At 55.5% G+C, this 23,174-nt stretch overlaps 8 protein-coding genes across 8 annotated transcripts; 2 read left to right on the top strand and 6 right to left on the bottom strand.

Annotated features, from left to right (window-relative positions):
* Positions 1–171: 171 nt before the first annotated feature.
* J7T54_001026 (uncharacterized protein) lies at positions 172–1,080 on the bottom strand (the record flags this gene model as incomplete). The annotated part of the gene is made up of 1 exon (XM_051508814.1): positions 172–1,080. One exon carries the CDS (start codon positions 1,078–1,080, stop codon positions 172–174), a length of 909 nt encoding a protein of 302 aa, XP_051360152.1.
* Positions 1,081–2,067: 987 nt separating this feature from the next.
* On the top strand, positions 2,068–3,447 carry J7T54_001025 (uncharacterized protein; the record flags this gene model as incomplete). Its single annotated transcript, XM_051508813.1, has 1 exon — positions 2,068–3,447. One exon carries the CDS (start codon positions 2,068–2,070, stop codon positions 3,445–3,447), a length of 1,380 nt encoding a protein of 459 aa, XP_051360151.1.
* Positions 3,448–3,546: 99 nt separating this feature from the next.
* On the bottom strand, positions 3,547–5,071 carry J7T54_001024 (uncharacterized protein; the record flags this gene model as incomplete). Its single annotated transcript, XM_051508812.1, has 5 exons — positions 3,547–4,318; positions 4,382–4,523; positions 4,602–4,776; positions 4,827–4,931; positions 5,009–5,071. 5 exons carry the CDS (start codon positions 5,069–5,071, stop codon positions 3,547–3,549), a joined length of 1,257 nt encoding a protein of 418 aa, XP_051360150.1.
* An 870-nt stretch (positions 5,072–5,941) lies between these two features.
* On the bottom strand, positions 5,942–9,018 carry J7T54_001023 (uncharacterized protein; the record flags this gene model as incomplete). The annotated part of the gene is made up of 2 exons (XM_051508811.1): positions 5,942–8,851; positions 8,902–9,018. The coding sequence occupies 2 exons, from the start codon at positions 9,016–9,018 to the stop codon at positions 5,942–5,944; spliced, it is 3,027 nt and encodes a 1,008-aa protein (XP_051360149.1).
* Positions 9,019–11,080: 2,062 nt separating this feature from the next.
* Positions 11,081–11,950, bottom strand: J7T54_001022 (uncharacterized protein; the record flags this gene model as incomplete). Its single annotated transcript, XM_051508810.1, has 2 exons — positions 11,081–11,817; positions 11,920–11,950. 2 exons carry the CDS (start codon positions 11,948–11,950, stop codon positions 11,081–11,083), a joined length of 768 nt encoding a protein of 255 aa, XP_051360148.1.
* A 952-nt stretch (positions 11,951–12,902) lies between these two features.
* On the top strand, positions 12,903–13,691 carry J7T54_001021 (dolichyl-phosphate beta-D-mannosyltransferase; the record flags this gene model as incomplete). The annotated part of the gene is made up of 2 exons (XM_051508809.1): positions 12,903–13,021; positions 13,073–13,691. 2 exons carry the CDS (start codon positions 12,903–12,905, stop codon positions 13,689–13,691), a joined length of 738 nt encoding a protein of 245 aa, XP_051360147.1.
* Positions 13,692–13,788: 97 nt separating this feature from the next.
* Positions 13,789–14,720, bottom strand: J7T54_001020 (uncharacterized protein; the record flags this gene model as incomplete). Its single annotated transcript, XM_051508806.1, has 2 exons — positions 13,789–14,492; positions 14,555–14,720. 2 exons carry the CDS (start codon positions 14,718–14,720, stop codon positions 13,789–13,791), a joined length of 870 nt encoding a protein of 289 aa, XP_051360146.1.
* A 504-nt stretch (positions 14,721–15,224) lies between these two features.
* On the bottom strand, positions 15,225–19,160 carry J7T54_001019 (Metallocarboxypeptidase A-like protein; the record flags this gene model as incomplete). Its single annotated transcript, XM_051508805.1, has 7 exons — positions 15,225–15,416; positions 15,468–16,357; positions 17,144–17,227; positions 17,760–18,326; positions 18,376–18,490; positions 18,536–18,810; positions 18,866–19,160. 7 exons carry the CDS (start codon positions 19,158–19,160, stop codon positions 15,225–15,227), a joined length of 2,418 nt encoding a protein of 805 aa, XP_051360145.1.
* Between the last annotated feature and the right edge of the window lie 4,014 nt (positions 19,161–23,174).

Genomic DNA, 23,174 nt, shown 5'->3' with positions numbered 1-23,174 from the left:
TTATCTTCAACGACCGACTTCTTCCTCCGACTTCCCAATGCGTTCTGCTGATGCGCTGGCGTTGGCTCGTCTAGCTGCATGACTGCATGTCACTCCACGTCAACAAACCCCGACAATACGCACATGTACGACATGTAGGTAATTACCGCATGATGTCCAGTCCGCCCCAATTCAACACTGAATACGTCTCGATGGGTCAAAGGTATGCTTCACCGGCCTCTGATCTAGAGCCCGCGTCTTCCCCGGAAAGACGTATCCTCGCTGGTTGCTCACAACTCTCACGCCATTGCTCGACTTCAGGTCCGTCGTCCAGTGCGTGTGTCCAAATACCCAATGCTTCACACCGCTCCACTCTTCACCCAGGCACAGATCCGTCGCAAAGGCTGAGCTCACAACGTTGCCCTCGTGCTGTGGGCTCGCCGTCCCCTTGACGAGAGGCGCATGGTGTGTCACGACAATCACGTCCCGTGGCTGCGCTTGCCCCTCGCCCTCCTCGCGGATACGGCGCAGCTCGGATTGCAGCCACGACCGATCTGATGCGTGCGTGGCGCTGTGTGTGGTGGTGGACCAGCCTCGAATCTCCTTGAAGTCACTGACCATCGTGTCGATCCTGTCAGCCGACTCGGCTGCAATCTGCGACCACAGGACACATCCCAGAATCGTAATGCCCGGCTTCGACGGTAGATCAAGGTCGTGCCGGCCCTGGTGCAAGAGGGTGACCTTGCCCTCGAGCGATGGCTCATTTTCCAGCTGCGACGCTTTCTGCACCGCTTCCTCGTATGCCATGCCATAGAACTCGTGGTTCCCCAAGACGAAGAACACGCGCTCGTACCGGGCGGTCTGCCGCTGAAGAAAGGCTAGGAGTCCATCGTGGTCGATGAGGCGGCCAATGTCCCCGCCGAGAATGAGATAGGGCGCTGTCACAGGAAAGTCAAAGGTGGTGTATTGCTGGCAGACTTCGAGGTGCAAATCGGACATGAATTGGAAACGCCGCGAGGGATCAGTTATGTCGGAGGACAAGACCCGGGGCGCGAGGCGCTGAAGCAGACGTGAGGCGGTTGCGGCCAAGCTCAAGGTCATCGTGGCTGTGACCTGCCTAACGTCTGGCGAGAGACCTCGTAGAACATGCTCGGGGACTTGACAAGCTTAACAAGCGCAGTGAGAGTACGTAGTAGGTGTTTTCGCGCTCAAGTTAGCTCCGCTGTCGCACGATCGCCAGCCCTGCGCATGATGGTCGACCCATCACGGTCACGTGGAGGGCTTCATAATTGAACTGTAAGTTCCAGAACTTGTGCTTCCCCCATTTCTTACGTGCACAATTGCCAGCTACATCAAGCCGCCAGCTTGAAGCGTCCAAGCTCATGTGATATCGCTCATGAGAATCTGCTGCCTGCTGGTGGACGCGTGTCTTGACCTCGATCGCAAAGGTGGCTCGCGCGCCAAGATCGAGTAACCAAACGTCTTGGGTCGGATCTGACCAGCTCCAGTCAGGTTTGGTTCCGTTGGTGCGTCGGTGAGACTGTCCAGTCCGCTCTCTGCGATTCCACATTTCGACACGGGATGAATTGTGGCGATTGCGCAAGACAATCGGCGCGAGCGGCATTCATGTTCATCCAATGTGGAAGGTTTTGTAGGGTGATGGACCACATCTTGCCGTGTCCAAGGATCGAGACGCGGGGTCTAGGTGTAGATGCAAGCTTCAGTCGGATTTATTACCCAAGGCACGCACCGATACGTATTCGAACTCATGACTTATTTTTTATGGCGATTGGCTGGAGCCCAGCAGGAATGGATCCTGCATCGTAACAAGGCACATGTCAAGGGTAGGGCGTCCACAGGCAGACATCAATCTGATCCTTAAACAGATCCAACATACATGTATTCCCCGGAGATCAAAATTTCAGTGGGTTGCCCACCACTCCCCTCTCACCAGTTCCTCAATCTGCAGTGTATACGAAATTACCTAGGCAACGTACACGCAGCACGACGATGGTCACGGAATCCCCAAAGCTTAGGGCCCTACGCCGGTTGAGCGGATCCGAGCTCTTCTCTTCAAGCCGTCACCACATGGGCATCTATCGCGCAGTCTCCGTGTCGGCGCGCTATTCAACCCCCTCGCAGACCAAGGATGCCGAAGCCACTCTCACAGCGGCCCTGGGCGACGTTGTCAAGGACCAGCCGTTCATGCGTGTCGGAATCTTGGACGAGGACACGAACCAGGCCACATTCTCCCATCTCGCCGAGATAAATCTTCGCAATCACATGAAATGGGTGACCACAAGTGCGACAACACCTGAGGAGTACGAGAATCAGATTGCCAAGATCCAGGGCGATGCTCATGAAGCACTTTGGCCAAACATCGCAACACAAGCGCCTTGGAGGATCATTGTCGTTCGACCCATCGAGAAGCAGTACTTCCAGATCATATTTCTCTTTCATCATGGCCTGTTCGATGGCAATGCCGGCGGAGAGTTCCATCAGCATCTCCGAAAGGCACTTCGGTCTCAACCCCCGCCCCTCGCGGTCGTGGACCCGATCCTCCTCTTCAAGGAACCACCCGAGCTGCCTGAGCCGTTAGAGGACGCTGTTCCCTTCAAGAACACATACATGTTCCTCGCCAAGGCCTTGTGGGAAGCCAAAGCCCCGAACTTCCTGAAGCCACAGAAGAGGCCAGTCTGGGCAGGGAAGCCAGTAGACTATGACCATCCTCATATCACGCGCATCAAACCACTGGACTTCTCACCCGCGATCTTGCAAAGCTTGCTCAAGGGATCGAGGGAAAAAGGCTCGACCCTGACGTGTACACTCCACGCCTTGATCCTTGCCTCCATATCCAGGAGGACGTCGGCCGAGGAGGCCCAAGCATTCGCTAGCACGACGCCCATGAGCCTTCGGAACTACATGCGCAAGGATGTCAACCCGAGTCTCAAAAACAAGATGCGTTGCCTCGTGACCTCCACGTCACACGATCACCCACCTACCGCTGTATCTGCGCTCCGCGAGCCTGGGGCCACCGATGATCTGATCTGGCAAACGGCGCGGCGCGTCAAGGCTGACTTGTCCAAGAAGGCAGAGACACTGCCTGTAGATGATGTGATTGGTCTCTTGCCTCTGATCAAGGACATCTTCGCCTTCCATGCTTCAAAAAATAACAAGCCACGCACTGGAGCGTGGGAGATTTCCAATCTGGGCGTCCTCAAGCGGGAAGACGCCACGTCCACCAGCGACGGCGAGCAGGGCTGGGAGATCCTGCGCGCCATGTTCTCCAACGGCGCCCAGGTGTCGCAGGCCATTGGGTTTAACATGATCAGTATCCCAGGCAAGGGCTTGACTATTGGTATCAGCTGGCAGGAGGGTATTGTGGAGGACGCACTCATCACGGGCATCGGCGAGGACCTCTTGGAGTTTGCAGCAAGGTGGCACGAGGAAGGCAGATTCTTGGCCTAGTTTGTTGTGAAAGGGTTTGCATTCTCCATTTCATTTAATATCACTTGAAAAAAAGATTAGAAGTCGTAATATCTACCCCTTTGCCCATCAGCCAGCCCATCATACCGGACTATGCTTGTGCAGACTTCCATTGCTGTTGGAAGGTCCACCCGACTCGCCCCTTTCCAGTCCAGTGCTGCTAGCGCCGGCCAAGGTCTCGCCACTCATATTGTTCTGGCGAGGGCCATTCCATGGTCCAGCATTCTCCTCGGGGCCCCGCCGGGTCACGGTTCCGGACATTTCAATACTCGCCGTCCCCTGCCTGATCGTCCCAGGCGTGAATCCACCACGTGGCTCATGGTGCCCTTGCTCCAGAGACCCGGCGTCATCGGTATCGTACCTGAACAGATCGTCATCGTCATCTTCCAGTCCGTCCACCATGCCGATCCAAGTCCCGAATCCGGGGGACTCTCTTCTCTCGCCCGGACGCAGCCAATTGTCTCTCCACCGCACGTATTCCTGCCCGTACCGCCCTTTTCGCCAGAACGCGCGCGTGAAGAGGGGGCACAGGATGGGCGCGGTGACGGCGCATAGCCCTGCACACGTTTCTCGAAAACCCCAGCTGTTGATGGTGATAACGTTGGGTGCGCCGACCATAGTCATGACCATGCGCACAATGGCGGTAGAGATGACAAAGACGCCGGAGAGCAGGAGGATGGCGACCGCGAGCTTTCGGCGCTTGGAGACGCGGAGGTGCCACAGGATGGGCAGCGGGATGCTCATGAGCGCCGCGTCGGTGAGGACGTTGAGCACGCACAGCGTCCAGAAGTTCTGGGGACGGAATGTGCACTCTGGACCGGGGAGGGGTTTGATCTGCCAGTTGTGGGAGTATCTATAAGTGAGACACTCGTCAGCACACTAGTATACAGACCAAAGGTACTTGGAGAGAACGTACGGGCGGCAACTGAGGGACACGGAGAGGATGAGCCCGATCCAGCTCGCGGCGCAGAACCAGAAGAGGAAGCGAATCGTCTTAACCCGCAGGACGCCGAGGGTTATTCTCCTGTAGAAGAAGAGCACCATGAATTTAAGAGTCCCTGTGCCATTGTTAGATTTTTGACTCGCCATTGGACATTGGATGCAGACGTCGCTAGGCAGGAAGGGGGAGCACCGACATATTGTCCCTGGATAGGTGTACCAGCTCACGAATTCGAGCTGACTCCCGAATCTCAGCACGTCAATATCGGATTGCGGCAACGTCTCCACTTGTTCTGGCGTGACGTCGACGTTTCCACCACTATAATATGTGTACTGGACGATGATGATGTTCATGGTGTATAGGACTAGGTACTGTCTCCTCCGTCAGTAACCCTTCCATGGCACTATGGTGTGGAACATACAAGGCCAGTGAGATAGTCGTCGCCTTGGAACCCGCGCAGACCGACTGTGCGCATGCGCACCGCGAAGCGAAGCAGAATGACAATCGTGCCAATCGCGTACAGTGACTATGCCATCAAATGTCAGACCTGGAATCTTTCTTGACACCGACGCGAACGCGCGTCCCACGGAGACATGGACATACCCAGACCTCTGGCAGGTAACTGTCCGACTTGGGCAGCGTCACCCTCTCGCTCGGTTGTCTCATGTTGCTTGCTGATGTCTGGTGTATTTGCGCTCGAAGCGTCACACTACCACGCCTGCGGTATCGCAACGAACAGGGAGATCCATCGATGCCCGTCGTTTGTTCATACGACGCGCAAAGGAGATGATGCTGGATTTATGTACTTGCCGATATTTGAGCGAGGTCCGGCTGATGTTGTCGCGTCTGGCTTTGAAAGAGAGACAAAACTCTGAAACGGGACAACAAAGTGTTCGAGACGGCAATCTTCAAAATTTGAAAACCCTGCTGCCTGAGCCGCGTATCCAACCACCAGGTTCCGCCCGCCTCGGCCCTCCCTGGGCTATGTTCAGCTACTTATTAGGCCTAGACATACATGCGACTAGCACAGAGCTTCACCGTGCCATGAGACGCTGACGGCGCTGTCGTCCAACCAAACCCCCGTCCTCCTCGGCAGAGTTTAGACTAACAAGCGCTCTAGTCCGGTTCCCGTCCCCGTGGCTTGCGGGGAGGGTGGCAGTTTGGAGTCCAGCCCAACGGTCAATCACAGCCACTGACGGGGCTAGCAATGTTTCGTGGCGGTGGGCGCTGGCGATCAACAGCGCCCAAGACGCGGGAACGTCTTGCCTGATCATTGATACTACGTAGTACATCGCGCGACTCATGTCACATGCACCCAGAAAGGGGGGGTGAAGGAATAAGAGTAGGGCGAGGAGGAGGAGGAGGATGAACGAAAATAAGTCCATACGCGCATTACAAGCTTTGTCTACATTTCCAAATCTCGACCCCCTAGAGGAGGATTGCCTTGAGTCTATTATCCCAAAAGAAACGCCATGCCACCCAAATATCCTTGCATATGCAAAATCCAACGATGAAAAATCACCTTCATCTTCGTCATCACCAGCCTTGCCCAGGACGAAGCCTGCTCGTGCGCCTGCCCGCCCTGAAATAGTCATACGACGCCGGGTCATCGTTGGCGGGACTCGCTTCGGGGTACTCTGTCTGCGCCAGATTGCTGTACCCGTGCGGTCCACCACCGAGGGCGCCCATCGAGGGTCCAGGACTGTGGCTTCTCGACGCTGGCGTCACCAGGCCGCTCCTGTCCAAGGATTCGTCGCGACCGTGGGCTGGAGCCATGGGTGGCGCCTGGGCGTTGTACACGAGACCAGATGACGACCCGTTGTCCTGCGAGTACATTGCGTTCTGTGCGCCCATGACGCTCGTCTCTGGCAGCGTGGGAGGCGGCGTGAAGCCTCGACCATTACCTCCGGGGCGGTACGACTGATATGCTGTGTCCGAAAGGCCAGTGTTCGTCCTGCTGGGCCCAAACGGCGACGACCGACCAGACTCTGAACCCGGCGTGGTCGGTCGCCCGTACATCTCACCACCGCCGTGGTCCTCTGCGAATTCGGCGCGGTTCTTGTAGTACTCAAAGTCCATCTGGCTCTCCGACACGAATTCGAAACCAGCCATGCCTGCCGATTTACCCGGCTTGCCACCCTGCATCTTGTTCAAGGCGTACATGTCTGAGTACCCACTGACGCTCGCAAGGTCGTCCGCACCGCCCTCGCGACCGTCGGTCAGGCGACCGCTGTAGACCGAGGGAAGCAGGTTCTGCGCCTTCTGGTGCACCATGGGCGTAATGAGCTTCTTGTACAGCGCCGGGTGGCCAAAGCGGCTGGCCAGGCGCTCGCTTCGCTGGCGGTCCTCCTTCTGCAAGCCGGCCTCGGGGTTCTTGGCCACGTTGCGCGTCGAGTAATAGTGCATCCGCGCATCAAACACGTTCTTGCAGTAGAATTTGAAGCCAAACATGAGGATCGGCAGGGGGCACACGGAGTAAAACTGGTACAACTGGCCGTCACCGCGGTTCCAGAGGATCAGCAGGACGACCAGGTTCGACAGCATGACGGCGAAGATGAATCGGTTGAACAGCACGCGCCAGAACACACCGCCGGACTCGGTCTTGGTAACAAAGCGGTACAAGATGAGGTACTTTTTCAAGTAGTAGTCGATCGCAAAGTATAGAGCGGTCGCCGGCAGGACCAGTGGCTGGATACCCGCGTAGCAGAGCGTGACTGTCGCGTAAAAGAGGAAGTAGTTGTAGTAACTGGCGTACTCGAACGGTGGCGGGGCCGTCCACTCGATCAGCTCGCGCGGCGTCGGGTTCGAAAACTTCCGCTGGAAAAAGGCATAGATCAGGGGCCAGAGTTGCGCCAGGTCGACGGCGGCACCGAGCTGGCGCTGTAGCAGATATGTTACCCAGAAGGGACTGTTGTTGCACAGGGACAAGAAGATGCCGTCCATGATGTTTTGCTTCTTGATCGCCTCCCAGGCATCCGTCTTGCTCTTGGTCGTGCTGTCCACCACGCCGGCGACAAACGTCCAGATCACACTAAAGAGCGTGAACACAATCAAGTTGTTGAAGACGAAGAATGCAAAGAGCTTGGCCAGCACATGCCTCTCGCGTCCAGTCTTGGTCTTGTCGCCCGCCTTGATGGCCAGCTTGCGAAAGATCATGGGCAGAACGAGATAGACGAGCGACATGATGGCAGGAGAGGCAATACCCTGCACAATACCCCACACGGCGGTATTGCTTTCCAAAGACCTCTGAAAGCCGTCCCAGAAGTTGCCCAGGTTACCCAGGTTGACCAAGAAGATTGCAATCATGGCGTTGGGCGCGATCCAGAAAAACGTGAGGAGCGTAACCCAAAGCGCGTTGATCCAGCTCTTCCTACTCCTGGCGGCCTTGGTGAGTGGCATGTTCGCCCAGATGATGTCGTTGGGACGCGGGGCCAAGCAAACGGTCGCGCCATGAGGCTTCTTTTTGCGGCACGCATAGGCAATGTTGTGGGCCTCAACAATGTCGGTGTAACTGGCGAAACCGTACGGCATGGAGCCACGCTTGTCCACACTGGCGCGGACTTCTTTGATCACCACCTCGAGCCCGCGGATGCGCTGGGTATAATATTCAATGGCATCAATGCGCTGCTTTGGTGGGTAAGAGCCGTAGGAACGGTCCTTCTTGGACGGTCTGCAAGTCGGTCGTCCGGGGGGCAGCTGGTTTGGGTTCTTGAGGTACTTGGCGAGGATCTTCTCGAGCTTGCGCACGGCAGCATCGTGCTGATTGATCAAATCGGGCAAATCTTTCACGTTCCGGGCCACGGCTGTTCGCGCAAAGGATGAGTTGGGCACAATCTCGTCAATCATGCGGGCGATGCCTTCGTCCGACCTTGCTGGTTTCGGAATGTCGAACAGCATGAGCGTGCGGGCGTGCAGGCTGCTCTGATACTCCTCGCTCTCGAAATAGGTCCTGCGCAGCTGGGTGATCTTGCGATAATTCCACCACAGATAGACGGCAATGATGATATTGAACAGCCACGCCACAATGACCTGCGCCCAGTTGGCGTCGCCCCAGACGTACTCGGGCGTGATTTTGCTGAACCACTGAGTATCGGCTGTGGTGATGGACTCTTCGTAGTGCGTCATGTTGACGGGCACGAGGATGCAGATAGCCACGAGGGCGAGTGTGAGGAACATGTTGCGACACATGCGGACGAAGCGCAGAAAGACGGTGGCGTCCATGCCAATCGTGGTGACCAAATTTTCCTCGCTCATCTTCCACAACGGGGTGAACCACGCCCAAGGCGACTTGCCTAGGGGCGGCGGCGCGTGCTTGTCGTCGGCATGTTTGAGCTTCGGGGCGTATAAGGCCTGGTGATGGGGTCGGAGGAGGGAGAAGAAGATCGTCGATGCTGCTGTGAAGCCAAGCGAGATGGCAAACGCGGAGTATATGGACGCTCCTTGAAGCTGGTATTGTTAGCGGAGGCTGGGCTGTATTGACATATGACCCGACCCACCTGATTAGCAAAGGGATTCTTGAGGAGCTTGAGAAGCTCCTGGCCAGCATCTTTATCGGCGCCTCCGCCAGCGTTCTGTCGCGCAGCTAGCCATGACGGCTCTGCTCCTTGGTCCATGATGAAGCTGCCCGGCTGTTCTTGTTTGCAGTCCAGGACATGTACCAGCCAGGTCTCCGTTCGGGTTGTTCGCGATTTGGCCTTCCGTCGTAAAGTGCTGGCACGGTCGGTTTGTGCCGGCACTTGCTGGAAATTGAAAGAACAAGGGGCCGCTGTCGGAGTCCGGAGCTTGCCCAAGGCCGTCCGAGTAAGAAGCGAATACGTATTTGAAAGCGAGAGACAGTAGGAAACGAAAGAAAATAGGAAACTCCCAAGACAACCGGCGATACGGATGATACTGAGGGCAGGGTACTGAGGATGATGCAAAGTATGAGATGAATGAAGGAGTGTTCGGAGACGGAAAGGACGATCACAGTCCGTCCTGCACGCGCACAGGCCAGTCAACAGGCTAGGACTTGTCACTTGAAGACTGACAGGTCCAGTCGGGTGGACCGTGGAGGAGGGACTCCCAAGTCCCAATGTGGTGGTGATGCTAGTCCGCGGGTTTGTGGGTTATGCACGAGGTGCACAAATTCTCGGTGGTGGGGAGCGTGCCCCATTGGCCACCGGCGGGGCTGTGCTATTTCTGTGCGACACTTAGGGGGCTTGTCCCGCTGTGCTTCAACGCTATCCCCCGGGTACGTTAGTTCAGCCTGTCAATACGAGCATGTCATGCCTCCATGTCCTCTGCATCGGTGCTGGACTGGAACCCGTCGCTGTTGTCCTCTTGCCGAACTGATGTCTTGTTGTCTTTATGTTGAAATGAGCTGTCCCAGGTCCGTCTGTTGACGAAAACTGAAACTCGCCGCTAGCAGAGGGGCAGAGTGTGCTAACATTCAGGCACCGCTATAGTCATCCGCTGGACGAATGAGGTCCGGTGAAGTGGTGGTTACGCGGCACTACGTACCCTGATCCGAAACAAAAGCTCCAAGTCAAAACCCTGCGCTTTTTACAGTTCCTGCGTCCTTTCAGTACAATACGTTGAAGGCAACGCGCCGAAAGACCGTGCGCACCGATGCCGCCATCCGTGGAGCGGGCGAGACCATCAGATCGACTGGCTTTTGTCTGACTATGGTGCGGGTAATAAATGTGAAGGTTGCCAGTTGGAACTTGGAAAAAGTCTGCGTTTGCCACGCAGCTGCAGGGAAAACAGAAAGAAGAAGCAGGGCTGGAATGCGTGTCCTGCACAAGTCTGCACAAGTCTGAGAGATTCATGCATGCTGATGCTTTGCATCTGCATCGATCAGTTCAACCAAGCTGATGGAGACAAACTGACGGTCCAGACCATTCGGCTCGGCTCGATGGCGCAAGGCTTTCAATAACCAGTTCCGGAAACTCACCCTATCTGTAGTTCCCCAGTAGTGAAAAGTTTGTTTGGATCTTTTCCCGAGTCTCGATATTTATCCTGGTACCCCAGGTATGGTAGGCTAGGACCCAAGCTCACGGCCTCACGCTGCAGACAGACCGCGGCCAAAGTTCCTGCCAAGCGTTGACCTGGAACCATTTCAGGGTCCGCCGATCTTCTCCAACGCGCTTCGTATTCGGGCACATTGACGTCAAGTCACTCGGTCACACGGTCACTCGCCGTCTTTCTCACTGTCGCCAACGTCGTCATGCTAATACAAGTGATACTATATAGCTCTATCTTGAGCAGAGCTGCTCAGCCTCATTTTCTCCTGAATCTTGCATCGGTACATGCTTGCACGAATCCGTCAGGTACGCGCCGCCGATGGTTGGTCAATTGCTGCACCGCCTCACTGTTGAGATCCCAGGGCGGCTGACGTCTGGAACAGTACTGTAGCTCATCATGCGGACCACGTTTTTGGCATATCCAGAAAGGTTTGTGTAGAGCCGCAAGAGCATGAATTAAGAGCAGTGCCATATCTATAGCGCTGGTCAATTCAGTATCGCTCCTTTCCGATGTAACGAGCGCGTGCTCACGGTTTGCTTCGGCTCATCACGAGTAGAGACAGCAGCGCCCAGTAATCAACTCTAAACTACCACTGAACGTCATTCCCTACCTATCCAAGCAGTTTCACTCAAGGTAACCTAGATTGAACTACCACTAAGGCACCGGCAGCTCTTAGACATTCTCTCCGACAGGCGCGCCTTGGCTCCTGGTCTTTCGCTCCGTCCTGCCCACCGCCGGCGGCGCCTTCTTATCCTTCTTCGGCCGGCCGGCCTTCTTCGTCTCGCCCTCGCCGCCCGTGACTTTGTCCTTCACATCGTGGATTTTGTCTGCGATTTTCTCAGTGAGTTTGGGCTTCTTCTCTGGGCGCTCGGAGTCTTCTTCCGCCTTAGCATTCCCGTTGGTCGAGGCCGTCGTAGCCGTAGGAGCGTCAGCAGGCGCAGTCTCTGTCTCAGTGACTATTTTCCTCTTATCACCCGTCGTAGAGGCCCGGTCAGGCCCGGCTAGATCTTCCACAGGCTCCTTTGGTGCGCTCGTTGGCTGATTATCGCCAGGACCGAGTATCGCGTTGGGCTCTGGGGTTTTCTCGTTGGGCGTGGCGCCGCCAATATTCAGCTCAGGCCGAGGGGTTCCGCCGGCGGGTGTGCCGTGGTTCACGGGAGTCTCGGGAACAGAAGTGACTTCCACTGGTTTTGGTGCGCCGACAGCAGGGCCGGCGCCGTCGGGTATGTTAGTGTATCCCGCGCTGTTGTTGATGACTGCCGAGCTGTCTGTCTTGGTGGCAGCTTCGGAAGATTGGTTCGCACCCGGGAGATTGTTGATACCTTCATTCTTGTTGTTCACACTAGTAGACGCGACGCCGGTGTCTGTTGGGCTGGCGTCAAGCGCGGGCGCAGATGCCTCTGCGGTGGCTGGACCACTGTCAACAAGATACTCTCGATGCCATCATGCTCGCGCATGAGCCTACACATACGCGATGGAATGGAAAGACATATGGGGGCATTATCACTTACCATTGTCAACTGTAGGTGCGGTGGTAGACATGGTGTTCTGAGAATGACGTAAGAAGCAGAACGGCTTTGGGAGGCTCGGACAGCTGGAATGATAGATTTGAGGTAGCACACGGCGGTATGGTGTGGAGAGAGAAGCGCTCAGAGTCACCAAGTATGCAATTGAGTGGGATCAATGACTTCGGAACTGGAAAGGATAGTTAGAGGGAGGAGGAGGCTGGCTCTGAGCTCACCCAAGCTCGAAGTAGGATTCCACAAACCCACTACGACAGTACCGCCATAGCTAGGACTGGAGTGTGGAAGATGGCTGATACCAGCCGCTTGCCGGTTGCGGCACTTTGCGAGTGCGCCTTAACAGGCGGCAACATTAGGCTTTGTCGTCCACTTCCAGGTTCGCGCAAGGCGTTGTAGACGAAGATGGAGGGGGAGGCGGGTCTGGGCCAGATCGGGGTCGTGATGGGGTAGACAATGATTGTGCACTGTGCCTTCTGTGTCCCCTGCGTGAACACACAGTGCGTACCAGAGCCCGTCTCAGGCGATCTCTTTAGCGGGGAAGCCATATGTGTCGCCATTGGCACACTCCCGGACACAGGGTAGGTACCTAGGTATGCAGCTCATCGTGATTCACAGCTCGATCAAGTTCGAACTCCTCATTATCTCGTAGATATCTAACAAGTCCAGTGAACTTGAAAAGTTGAAGATATCACAGATTCCCCTAGCAATGTGTGTTCTCATCCCTTGTCGTCGACCTTTGTGCTACGCTCAGAGTGAGGTCAACGGACAAGATTCAGGGGTGCTTAGTCATCTGTTTGCCCGTCGAAGTGAGCTGCGGGTCAGGGGATATTGACTTCAACGCCCGAGACGCGATCTGGCTTCGATCGAGAATTCCGAGAACCAACGCGCCGAGCAGCCAAATTTCCACGTTCATTCGCAGCGACCTATTCATTCTCCCCTCCCCAATACCTGCAGCCAATTGACTTGCCATCATGGCACGTACGAATAAGAATGGCGGCGACAACAAATACTCGGTCATCCTGCCCACGTACAACGAGCGCCGCAACCTGCCCATCATGGCATGGCTGTTGAACCGCACCTTCACAGAGGCGTAGGATCCCATTGTAAGCTGTAGCAGGAGTACCTCGCTGACCATACTTAGAAATCTCGACTGGGAACTCATCATTGTCGACGATGGCTCGCCCGACGGTACCCAAGAAGTCGCCAACCAGCTCGTGAAAGCCTACTCACCACACATCGTCCTCAAGCCCCGCGCAGGCAAGCTCGGTCTCGGCACCGCCTACGTCCACGGCCTGCAGTATGCCACTGGCAACTTTGTCATCATCATGGACGCCGACTTTAGCCACCACCCCAAGTTCATCCCGCAGATGGTCGCCCGCCAAAAGGCCGGCAACTTTGACATTGTCACCGGCACACGGTACGCCGGCGACGGCGGCGTCTTCGGCTGGGATCTCAAGAGGAAGTTTGTCTCGCGGGGCGCGAATCTGTTCGCCGACACGGTGCTGCGACCTGGTGTGAGCGACGTCACGGGCAGCTTCCGGCTGTACAAGAAGGATGTGCTGCAAAAAGTCATTATGAGCACGGAAAGCAAGGGCTATACATTCCAGATGGAGATGATTGTGCGCGCCAAGGCTATGGGGTGCACCGTGTCCGAGGTGCCCATTTCGTTTGTGGACAGGCTGTACGGAGAGAGCAAGCTGGGAGGCGACGAGATTGTCGAGTACGCCAAGGGTGTGCTGAACCTCTGGCTCAAGGTATGAGAGCAGCGGCACGGATACGGGTCCATGAAGGAAGAAGGCATTGGCTGGGATACTAATAATCAAACACAAACTTTCCAACTGGTCCCACCTAATCTATCTACATGTTCCTCCCACCCGTCACCATGATTGTCTGTCCCGTCACATACGAGAACAGTGGGCTGGCCACGGCGAGGATACTGCTCGCCGCCTCTGTTGCGGTGCCAGGCCTCCTGAGCGGGATGTCGGCATTGGCAGCAGCAGCACTGTCCGGCGTAGTGTTTTTCTGCGGTATCCCCAGGGCGATCTTCTCGCCATCAGGGCCCTGGACAAACGCACCGTTCTCCTTGGCGGCCGTCAAGCGGGTGAGAATGTGACCAAACGCGACAGTGTTTGCCCTGACGCCGAACTGAGGACCCCATTCCTTGGCGATTGTCTTTGTGAAGCCCGTGACGCCAGCCTTGGCGAGGGCGTAGTTGAGCTGGCCTGCATTGCCGTGGACGCCACTCGTGCTCGAGATGTTGACGATGCAGCGTGGCGCGCCGTCCTTGACGCGGAAGTACGGCGCCGAAGCACGGACGAGGTTGAAGGGGGCGGTGCAGTGCAGCGCGATGATGTTGTCCCACTGCTTGTCGGTCATCTTGTGGATGACACCGTCCCAGGTGTAGCCCGCATTGTTGACGAGGATGTTGATCTTGCCGTCGCCAAAGTCGGCGGCCTTCTTGACGAGGGTGGCAATGTACTCGCTGTTCAGAATGTCGCCTGGCACAGCGATGGCCTGGCCGCCCTCTTTCTTGATGCTGTCCACGACATCTTGTGATTTTTCTTTGCGTCTGTCAGAATCATGCCGCAAGATCTAGGTTAAGCATGGATGGGAGATCACATACGAGCGTCAATGTCTGCAACGACCACTTTGGCCCCCTCCTTTGCAAAGAGACGGGCCGCTTCTGCGCCAATACCTTGTCCGCTGCCGGTGATGATGGCGACTTGGCCGGCGAGAAGGCCCTTGGGATAGTTGAGGTGGCCAGCGAGCTGGCTGATGCGGTCTGTCATGATGGCAATGTCCCTCAATTTACTGTAAATTGACTCAAAAAGGAGGTTTTTAGTGGAAGATCGGTCAGACTGGACCGGAAACGAGGAGCCCCCAGACTTTATCAATGTTAGAGAAGGATAGAAAGGGACCGGAATTTGGGGAATCTGGCGCGGACTGCCGAGGTACCCCGCGGCATGGCATCGGTACGGGGAAGAGTCGATGTCGGGCGAGATGTGGGGTGCATCTGTTTGGCTGGGACATTCAGCCGTGGATTGACGAGAATTCCGTGAGGCATGAAGCTTATGGCGAGGCAGAAAAAGCATGGAGTGGCCTTGCGGGCGCCTCGCGGGCGCCTCGGGCCTTGGTGAGCCCAGCATAACGCTCCGTCGGGTAGCTTGCCTTGCAAGGCAAGGTGCCCTTCGCATTTAAACTCTGATTCCCGAAAGAATCATCGAATCTGTGTCCGTCACAGCGGTGTGCAAGCCATTCCAGTCCTTTTCACGAAATTTTTGAATCGACTGACCCTAAAGCTTGAAGTCTGCCGTCTGCTTCTCCCATCCAGCAGGCCCCTCGGCCATAGCAGCCGTTCGCTCTGTCAGCGCCATCTTTAGGTTGCGGTTCTTCTCAGCGCAGAGTTCATATACCGTCGATAGGTTGAACAGAAGAGTGTGTGAAGAGAAACCAGAGTTAACGAGCTCCTCCATGATCTCGCGGCCCTGAACATGTTAGCTTTTCCACTCAACAATCAAAATGTGTCTCGAGTATACCTCCTGCAATCGTCCCAGGTAGAGCAGGCAAACTGCTGCGTTGACGCCGACCATCTCGTCCTGGCTCTCTTCTCTGAGCGCCTCCCACCTCTCAAGGGCAGCTCCGTATTTGGTGTCTGCCATGTCGCATAGCGCCAGGATGATATCCCCAGCTGTCTCGGCATCGCCATGTGCTTCGGCACACCTTCGAGCATTGTCCACATCCCCTAGCTGGAGCCACACCAGAGCTTTTGACGAGGCCATTTTCCCATCTTCATTGTCATGCAGGCCGTTTAGGTGAGCTGCCGCACCCGCCGCATCGTTCATCTCCACCAGAGCGCCGGCCACTTTGACACCTAGCTGGTGCAGTCTTGCCTTCCACAACTGGCGCTCCTCGTCGTTAGTAGCCTTGGCAATACGTGACCGTGACTCACGCGCGAGATCGTGGTAGCTCATAATCGACCTCCTCATGTCTCCAAACCCTAGCGCCTGCAGGCGCACGTTCAAGACGCGCAGCTCCCATGGCACCAGGTGCTCGCCCGTGGCCTCATCGAGGTACAGACGGGTGTTGTTCAGATCCTCGAGGGCTTTCACTTCCTGAGCTGCCACCTGCGTCGCGTCGATCAATGTCAAGCACGCTAGCCGTGTGTAAAGCAGCTCAAAGATTCGTTTCGAGTCCGTTGGATCGGGAGGCCGTGTCGCACCTGACCCGGTGAGTTCCTGCACCGCAGCGATCGCCGCGGCGCGCAAGTGCCCTCTTTCGAGGAGCTCCTCGAGAGGCACTTCTGGTACGGGCTGCTTGTCGGAGTTGCGAAAGGCTGCTGGGATGTTCTGTGGCGGGAGGGGGTGGTAGATCTCTGGCTTGAGGAGGAAGGAGAAGTCCTTGGCCTGGGGCTGACCGACTTGTGTGACTGTGTGACGTGCACCTGGTGATCGTGAGGTTCGCCTCGGAGCTGACTGCGGGGGAGAGAGGCTTGACTTTGGAGTGGAAGAGGCTGTTAGGGGGTCACTTGGGACTGGGTCAGTGCTGTCGACACGGAGAGGCAAGCGGAGGCATTTCACTCACTCGTCGATATCTAGTGGTCCCTTGGTCGACGAGCGCGGTCTCGCTATCTTTCAGTCAGTCAAAGCAGGACTAAGTCTGGGATGGGAGAGATGGAGAGCTTGTTGCCTCGGAAGAGGTGAGCTGGTCTTGTCAGAAGGGACGCACATTTGGTAACGGATTTATTTCTGGAGTGGCCTTGGCTCAATGCGCGCTGCGGGCCGCTCATTTTGGTGAATGAATAAAATTAGGAAACGTGATTTCAGGATAGACCTTTCGAACAGTGTTGTCTGGCTAGGTAGGCACCAGGGATTGCTGATGGTTGACGACGCGGTAGTTGCCGCAGTGACTGCGACAGTGCGACGACGCCGACAACGCAAGGCGGGCCTCGCCATAGACAGCCGGCTTGCCTTACCCTGGAGCAGACTCTTCAGCGCAATTGCTACTCCGTACATCCAGCGATTCTTAGCCTGCATGTGTTCTGTGCCGAAGTCTCACCCGTGGCAACTTCCGTCCCTCAAGCGCGGATTCATGATGACATGCTGCCATTCACCTTCCAGGTAGACTGCGCGACGCATACGATCCACAGATGTCTCGCCATCACATCAGGCAAATTCCCCGTGGCAGACGACGAATGGCCATTTGACTCTACAACCTTTGAGCGGATCAGCATCGCCAGGCTGGAAGAGCAGCTGGCCATTGTCGACAAGGACACGGTGAATGTGCGGGTGGATGAAGTCTGTGACTGGTCTCTGGCTCGGGGACAGCTCACCTCAAGGCCACTGCGCTCGAGTTCGTACGGGATTACGTTCTTCCCAACACATACTTCCATGTGGTGACTGCGTACGACATCCCGAGGTAAGAGGGCGTTGAGCTGTCGAAGAGGGATTACTTCGTACCAGGCCTTGGAAAGCATGTATATGCCAGAAATGAGGGCTAGTCAGGTGAACTTTACTCGAAGCTGGACCGGCTTGCTTGGCGAGGGCAATAGGGGTGTGTTCACTGATTTGATAAGTTCGATCAAGCATTTGACTAATATACGGAAGATATCTGCGGTGAGGATATGTGTCGAAGCACCTCCCAGGAAGATGATGCACAGGGAAGTGCGACCACTCTCACTCGGTCACTAATTGATGCTCGCTCAGACTCTGCTTCAATTTTTCGATCTTCTCAACTCGCTCAGTACTAACACACCACCTCAACGCCTTCTACAAACCCACGACGCTCCATACCGCCTACGGCTTAAAAGGTCTCAAACAGACGCAACATACCGGCCCAATTCTCCTTGCCGGATGGGATGATGTTGGATGGAGGAATCACAAAGCCACCGCTGCCGCCAGAACCAGGACGCAGCTCGAAAGCCCAAGCCAGCTCTGCGCCAGCAATGTCAGCGACCCAATCGTTGCTGCCACCAGCAGTCTGGTAGATGGTCCGGCAGGTTGGACCGTAGGCAAAGTTAAGACCGTTGACAGCTTTGATAGCTTGGGAAACACCTCTGGCGAGCGCCATCTGCTTGTTCAGGTTGTCCGCCTGGGCGGAGCACGAGTAACCGTACGGAAGAAGGATGAGCTGGGAGAAGGCGTGCCAGTCGACGTAGAACTTGATGCCCTGGGTCTCGCCGACGGAGAGTGTGTGGTTGGTGAGCACTTGGTTCTCGGGCGTGTCGCCGGCTGCGGCACCCCTGTACGTCTCCGCGCACGGGTTGGTCGAGGAGCCACCGGGGACGTTCCACTGATAGGGCCAGTTGCGATTCACATCAGTGCCGACGCAGCTCGAGCTTGAGCGACGCTGGCGGTTCTTGCGCCACAACCTGTCCCTGCTTTGGGTGTATACAAAGCCTGAGATATGTGTCAGTTGGTTACGTGTGAGAAGCAGAAGGGGACATACCATCAGGGTTGACTACAGGCATGATGTAAAAGTCGTAGCTGTTGAGGGCGGCTCTGACTTTGGCATCACCGCTCTGGTAGCCCTCAACGAGCTTGTATGCCATGTACTCGACGGTCTGGAGGGTCAGCACGCGTTGTAAGTCGTCGTGAGGATCACTTACAGGCGCCACGATCCACTCACGGGCGTGGACAGTGCCGTGCCAGATGATGGCGGGCTTCGTTCCAGGGCCACTGGCACCGTACAGGTGAATGCCCTGGATGGGACGACCCTCGAGAGAGTTGCCAGCGGTGAAGATGTCGGAGTTGCTGGGGAAGGCAGCTTGCAGGTCATCCAGGAAGTCGAGGTGATCCTGGAACTGATGGTACGAGTTGAAGTAGGACAGATCGGGCAGTGCAGCAGCAGCAGCAAGGCCTACATCTGCCTTTGTGCGAGCGGCTAAAGGGGAAACGTCCGTTAGCAGTTGTCTGGCATTTGGATGGATGATACGCACACACGTAGGGAGACAGGCTGCCCTCGAGGGCCATGTCAGCACCGAGATCCTCATGCAGGACGTCCACCTTCAGGCCAAGCTTTTCAAAAGCAGCGAGACTTTCTGGCGAGACAGCAATGTCAAAGCCCTTGTGGTTGCTCTCGCAAGCCATCGAGACGTAGTCGATGTCCTGGAGCTGGGCCTCGACATGGTCAAAGTCCTCGGGCGTGTCGATATGGAAGGCCTTGTATCCGTCGTATGATACTTTGGCGGCAACGATAGGTAGGGCAAGGCCCAACAGAGGAAACAACTTCATAATTTATGGTGAAGGAGGATAGACCAGGAGAGATATGAGAATGAGCGCCTTGCACAGTAGTGACTGTAGCCCAGACAAACATGGGGGAAACTGGTTGATCTTATGATTCCTCGTTCCCCTCGATTCATGTGTTGTGGATCAGCGTCACACGGACGCCAAAACAAGAGCCAGTCGCGGGCCCTCATGATTGTGCGATGGACATTTGCAGGGATAAGCGATGAAACGAACGACGACCTGCTTGACTGGTTAGGTGGCAGTGAGTGGCGGAAGCAAGCGGATGTGACGCTTTGATAGACTCTGGGGGACGCTGTGAGATCGTCTTTCAAAAGTGCCGCCAGCCAACAAACGAGATGTTCAGGAGACAGGCAAGTCTGAGTGGCCGCATAAATGGCTTTCCCCATGTCGATCGCTGGTCCGTGAGCTCTCTCTCACACCTTCCCCAATCGGCCATAGTCGGTCGGCAGCTCGGCTTGCCCAGCTTCCAGACGGGGATATTGTATCGGCAGTGGCTGGCAACCTGGCTTGCATTTTGCCGCGCCGCTGCGACGCCAGCAGTTCAAGATACCCAAGATGGGAGCTGCGTGAGGGCGACATGCGTCAAGCTGCAAGCATGAACAAAGCTCCTGCGTCGTCTATTGGTATGGAATATACGAGGCATCTGGCCTGGGCCTCCCTGGACCACGGCCTTTATTGACGATCGCGGCACATTGGAGCTTGAATAGCGACGGCAGTGTCATGGCACGAGCCACGCGCACGGCGATAACGTGAATCCAGGGCGGCGAGAGCGCGAGACTGATAGTTCAAGCGTCGGCAACAGGAATTAGATAGATTGAAATTAGACTGATTTGGTAATACATAGAGTGGGACCGAAGAGGAATTCGACTTCATCAACGATCAAAAGTCCAGTAACAATCATCATCATATCCCTGCGCGATTCTCTCAACATCAACAACAGCATCCCACGCCGCCAACGTCCTCGTGTAACTGTCCTTTCCATCATCAAGATCCACAACACGCAGGTTTTCCCGGCGCTCAGTATCGCACTCGCAGCGCAAAACAGACCTCAGTACATCCAGCAACTCCTTCCTCCACGCAGGCTCATGGCCCCCAGACAGTCGTGCCGCGACGTACTCAAAGTAAGCGGGCATGATGTTCGCCATCTCCCAGTCTTGGAGACCTGTCACCGCGAGGGTGTCCGGATCCACGAGAATATTCCGGTCAGATAAGTCCCCATGCATGAGGACAGGACGGTCCCAGTCACCTGCGCCGGTGGTGCCACGCTGTACTCGCTCGAGGTTGACTGCAAGTTCAGCGTCCGGGGCATGTTCCTGCAGCGCGTGCACACGTGAGTCGTTCCATGCTAAGCGAGAGGCGCAATGTTTGAATTTCTCTGTGCCAAGTTCTGAGAAGAGGAGGTATGACTGTTGCGTGGGCCGTCCGTAGTACGAGAAGCAAAACGTGAACGCATACGCACGAGGAGACGGCAGAGCTCTGCCTTGACGGCCTCGCACTGCGGAGGCGTGAGTGAGGGCCAGAGCTGGACTAGTGGCGTGCCTGGCTGGTGAGTGAGGAAGAGGCCCTGTCTGGTGCGATTGGGCGCCGAGACGCCCGAGGTTGTTATCGTGACGATGCTGACGACGCGCGGGACACAGGGCCCAAGATGGAATAGGCGAGTGCGGTCATGACGCCTTGGCCTTTGTCAGTTCCAAGCTTCAGGATGGTAGTCGGAGAATGCTTGAAAAAACGGCGTCCAATGGTTGGAACGGTCGGCCCTGAAAACAGAGGGAGTTCGGGGAGAGAGTCCCAGTGCTCCCGAGGAAACTGCTGGGGCTCCTGAGAGCTGACGTTGGGTGGCATCATGGAGAGCAAGGTAGCAGGCGAGAGTGCGGGACATGTAGGGCGGTTGACCGCAGACCGAGTCGGAGTCCCACGCCGAGGTCATCATCAGCTATCACGTATCACGGGATTGGTGATGGTGTGCTTCCCTTTTCTAGATGAGCGCCAATTGACTGAAATAGGCGAAAGGATCTTGCCAAAAGCTTCATTCAATCATCTGAAGTTCATATAATTAGGCTTTCCCATCTAATGAGCGCTTTCACGCCCTCCACCATTCCTTCTGCGCTCCTTGTCCTTGGCGAGTTTGGCTCCACGATCCATATTCTTCATCTCCTACCCGAGAACAGCATCAACGAACGCTTCAGTCTCACAACCTCATCTTCCGCTACCGCGTTTCACCACAGCGGAGCCACAGAGCAGGCCCGTGAGCAGATTGGCACGGTCACACTTCACGTTGGAGATGGCGAGACTGCCAACAGCTTCCTTGACGATGTTGAAACACGGGTCCGCAAGCTGCGCGATGGTTCCTCCGGCTCGAGCCCAGCGCAGCAGCAGATGGGAACTGCTGGTGTGGCTCAACTCGTGCAAGACGTCCTCAAGCCAGCAGCGATGGATGCAATTCACGAAAGAGCGACGCGAGAGCAGTCTATGAATGCGGCGCAGGCATACCCAGTTTTTATTATTTACATCAGACGCTCAAGAGCCGTAACGATCCTAAGAGAACCAACGAGCTTTCCTTCTTGAGTTCTAGTTAATCCCTACGCTCAAGATACAATACTACTTGCGATGTTTTGAACATAAAAAATGATTTTTATTCCGAATATGATTTCCTTTTTTGAAAAAGTAGTCCAAGAGAACTAGCGTGTATCATCCGGGTCTCTTATACGGGGAGTTCTCCATAGTTCGGGTCCGACATAGTATTGGCCATGCCAGTTTCTTCAACATGCATTATCTGGTGTGCACTATCGACTCGCATGCCCAGGTCACACCTGCTCTTTTAGAAGAGCGGCTCAAATCCCTTTGCCTCCAGCGCATCGAACTGCTCCTGGGTGATTATCGCGTTGTTAATAAGGTGCTGCAAGATCCAGGTGCAGTATCTTTGGCAGTTCTTAACTGCAAGATCAAAGGGACGGCCTTGAGCCGCTGCCCGGCACTGCACGTCAAGCGTGGCGTTAGAGAGCGCAAGCCTGGATGCGATTTCAACTAAGGGCTGAAGCGATTTGGAGGCTTTTGGGTTCATATCCGGCACCTGTTGGTAGACCTGAAGTTATATCAGGTTCACGCTCGAGAGTAAGATATGGCCGCACACCGTCTGCCCACTTGTCATCGAGTCCTTGCTAGCATGGAAAAGCGTGCCAGTTGCAGCATCCGCATCCCAAAGATAGCTACACACATATGAGAATGTTTCGATATTGCTCGGAGCTTAAGACTGACAGTGCCCAATGCGCGGTATCTTGCGGGAACAAGCGGGATTGCTTGAAGCACAGAAGAGTAAGAGTTCGTGGGATGTTGGTTGTGGTATATTGAACCCGGTACTAGGTGAAGTATGCTCGAACAGTGTATAAAGATTGTGTCAACTAACCACAGCCTGTCTTGAATTTTAGCTCTGAAAATTCAAGAGACTGAATAGATGCACTTGGGCCATGGGTGAAAGGAGGTCTCACGCAGTTGACTATAAAAGTCAACGAGTCTTTGGCTGCTTCTTGTGAGTCGGGACCCTGCCACTGGGACCATATGTGATGCTGGTATTTATCCGTGCACACATGCAGAAACGCATGCTGTTACACGCCGGCAAACGAGGCAAGGGCCAGATGGATTAAAATCTAAATAAAAAGGCAACCTCGAGAATGTGAAATTTTGAAACTATGTTGGGAAGCTCGAGCAAAGGCCCTCGGAGACTGATGTGACGTTGAAATAAGCCGCTCGATGGGCTCTTAGTCCGATCAAGTGTACATGTCAACATGTATTTGACGAAGTAATGTGAAGATACGCTTCAGGAAACACGCCGTGGTTTTATACCTAGGACGACATGCTCAATCCTGATCCATGGCTGTCCAGTGTGTAGGACGCTTACTGCTTCTTGATGTCTCAGAACTGTCCAGCGTCGTGGAGGCGGCGGATGTAGCCGCTGCAGTACCGTACAACGCGCTTCACAGACTCTAATATGGTCTTCCAAGA

This window comes from Emericellopsis cladophorae (assembly GCF_022114955.1).
Source record: "Emericellopsis cladophorae strain MUM 19.33 chromosome Unknown NODE_49_length_168633_cov_116_125306, whole genome shotgun sequence".
In the NCBI taxonomy this organism is placed as follows: domain Eukaryota; kingdom Fungi; phylum Ascomycota; class Sordariomycetes; order Hypocreales; family Bionectriaceae; genus Emericellopsis; species Emericellopsis cladophorae.
The sequence above is the reverse complement of the archived record's forward strand: the minus strand, read 5'-3'. Positions and strand labels throughout refer to the sequence as shown.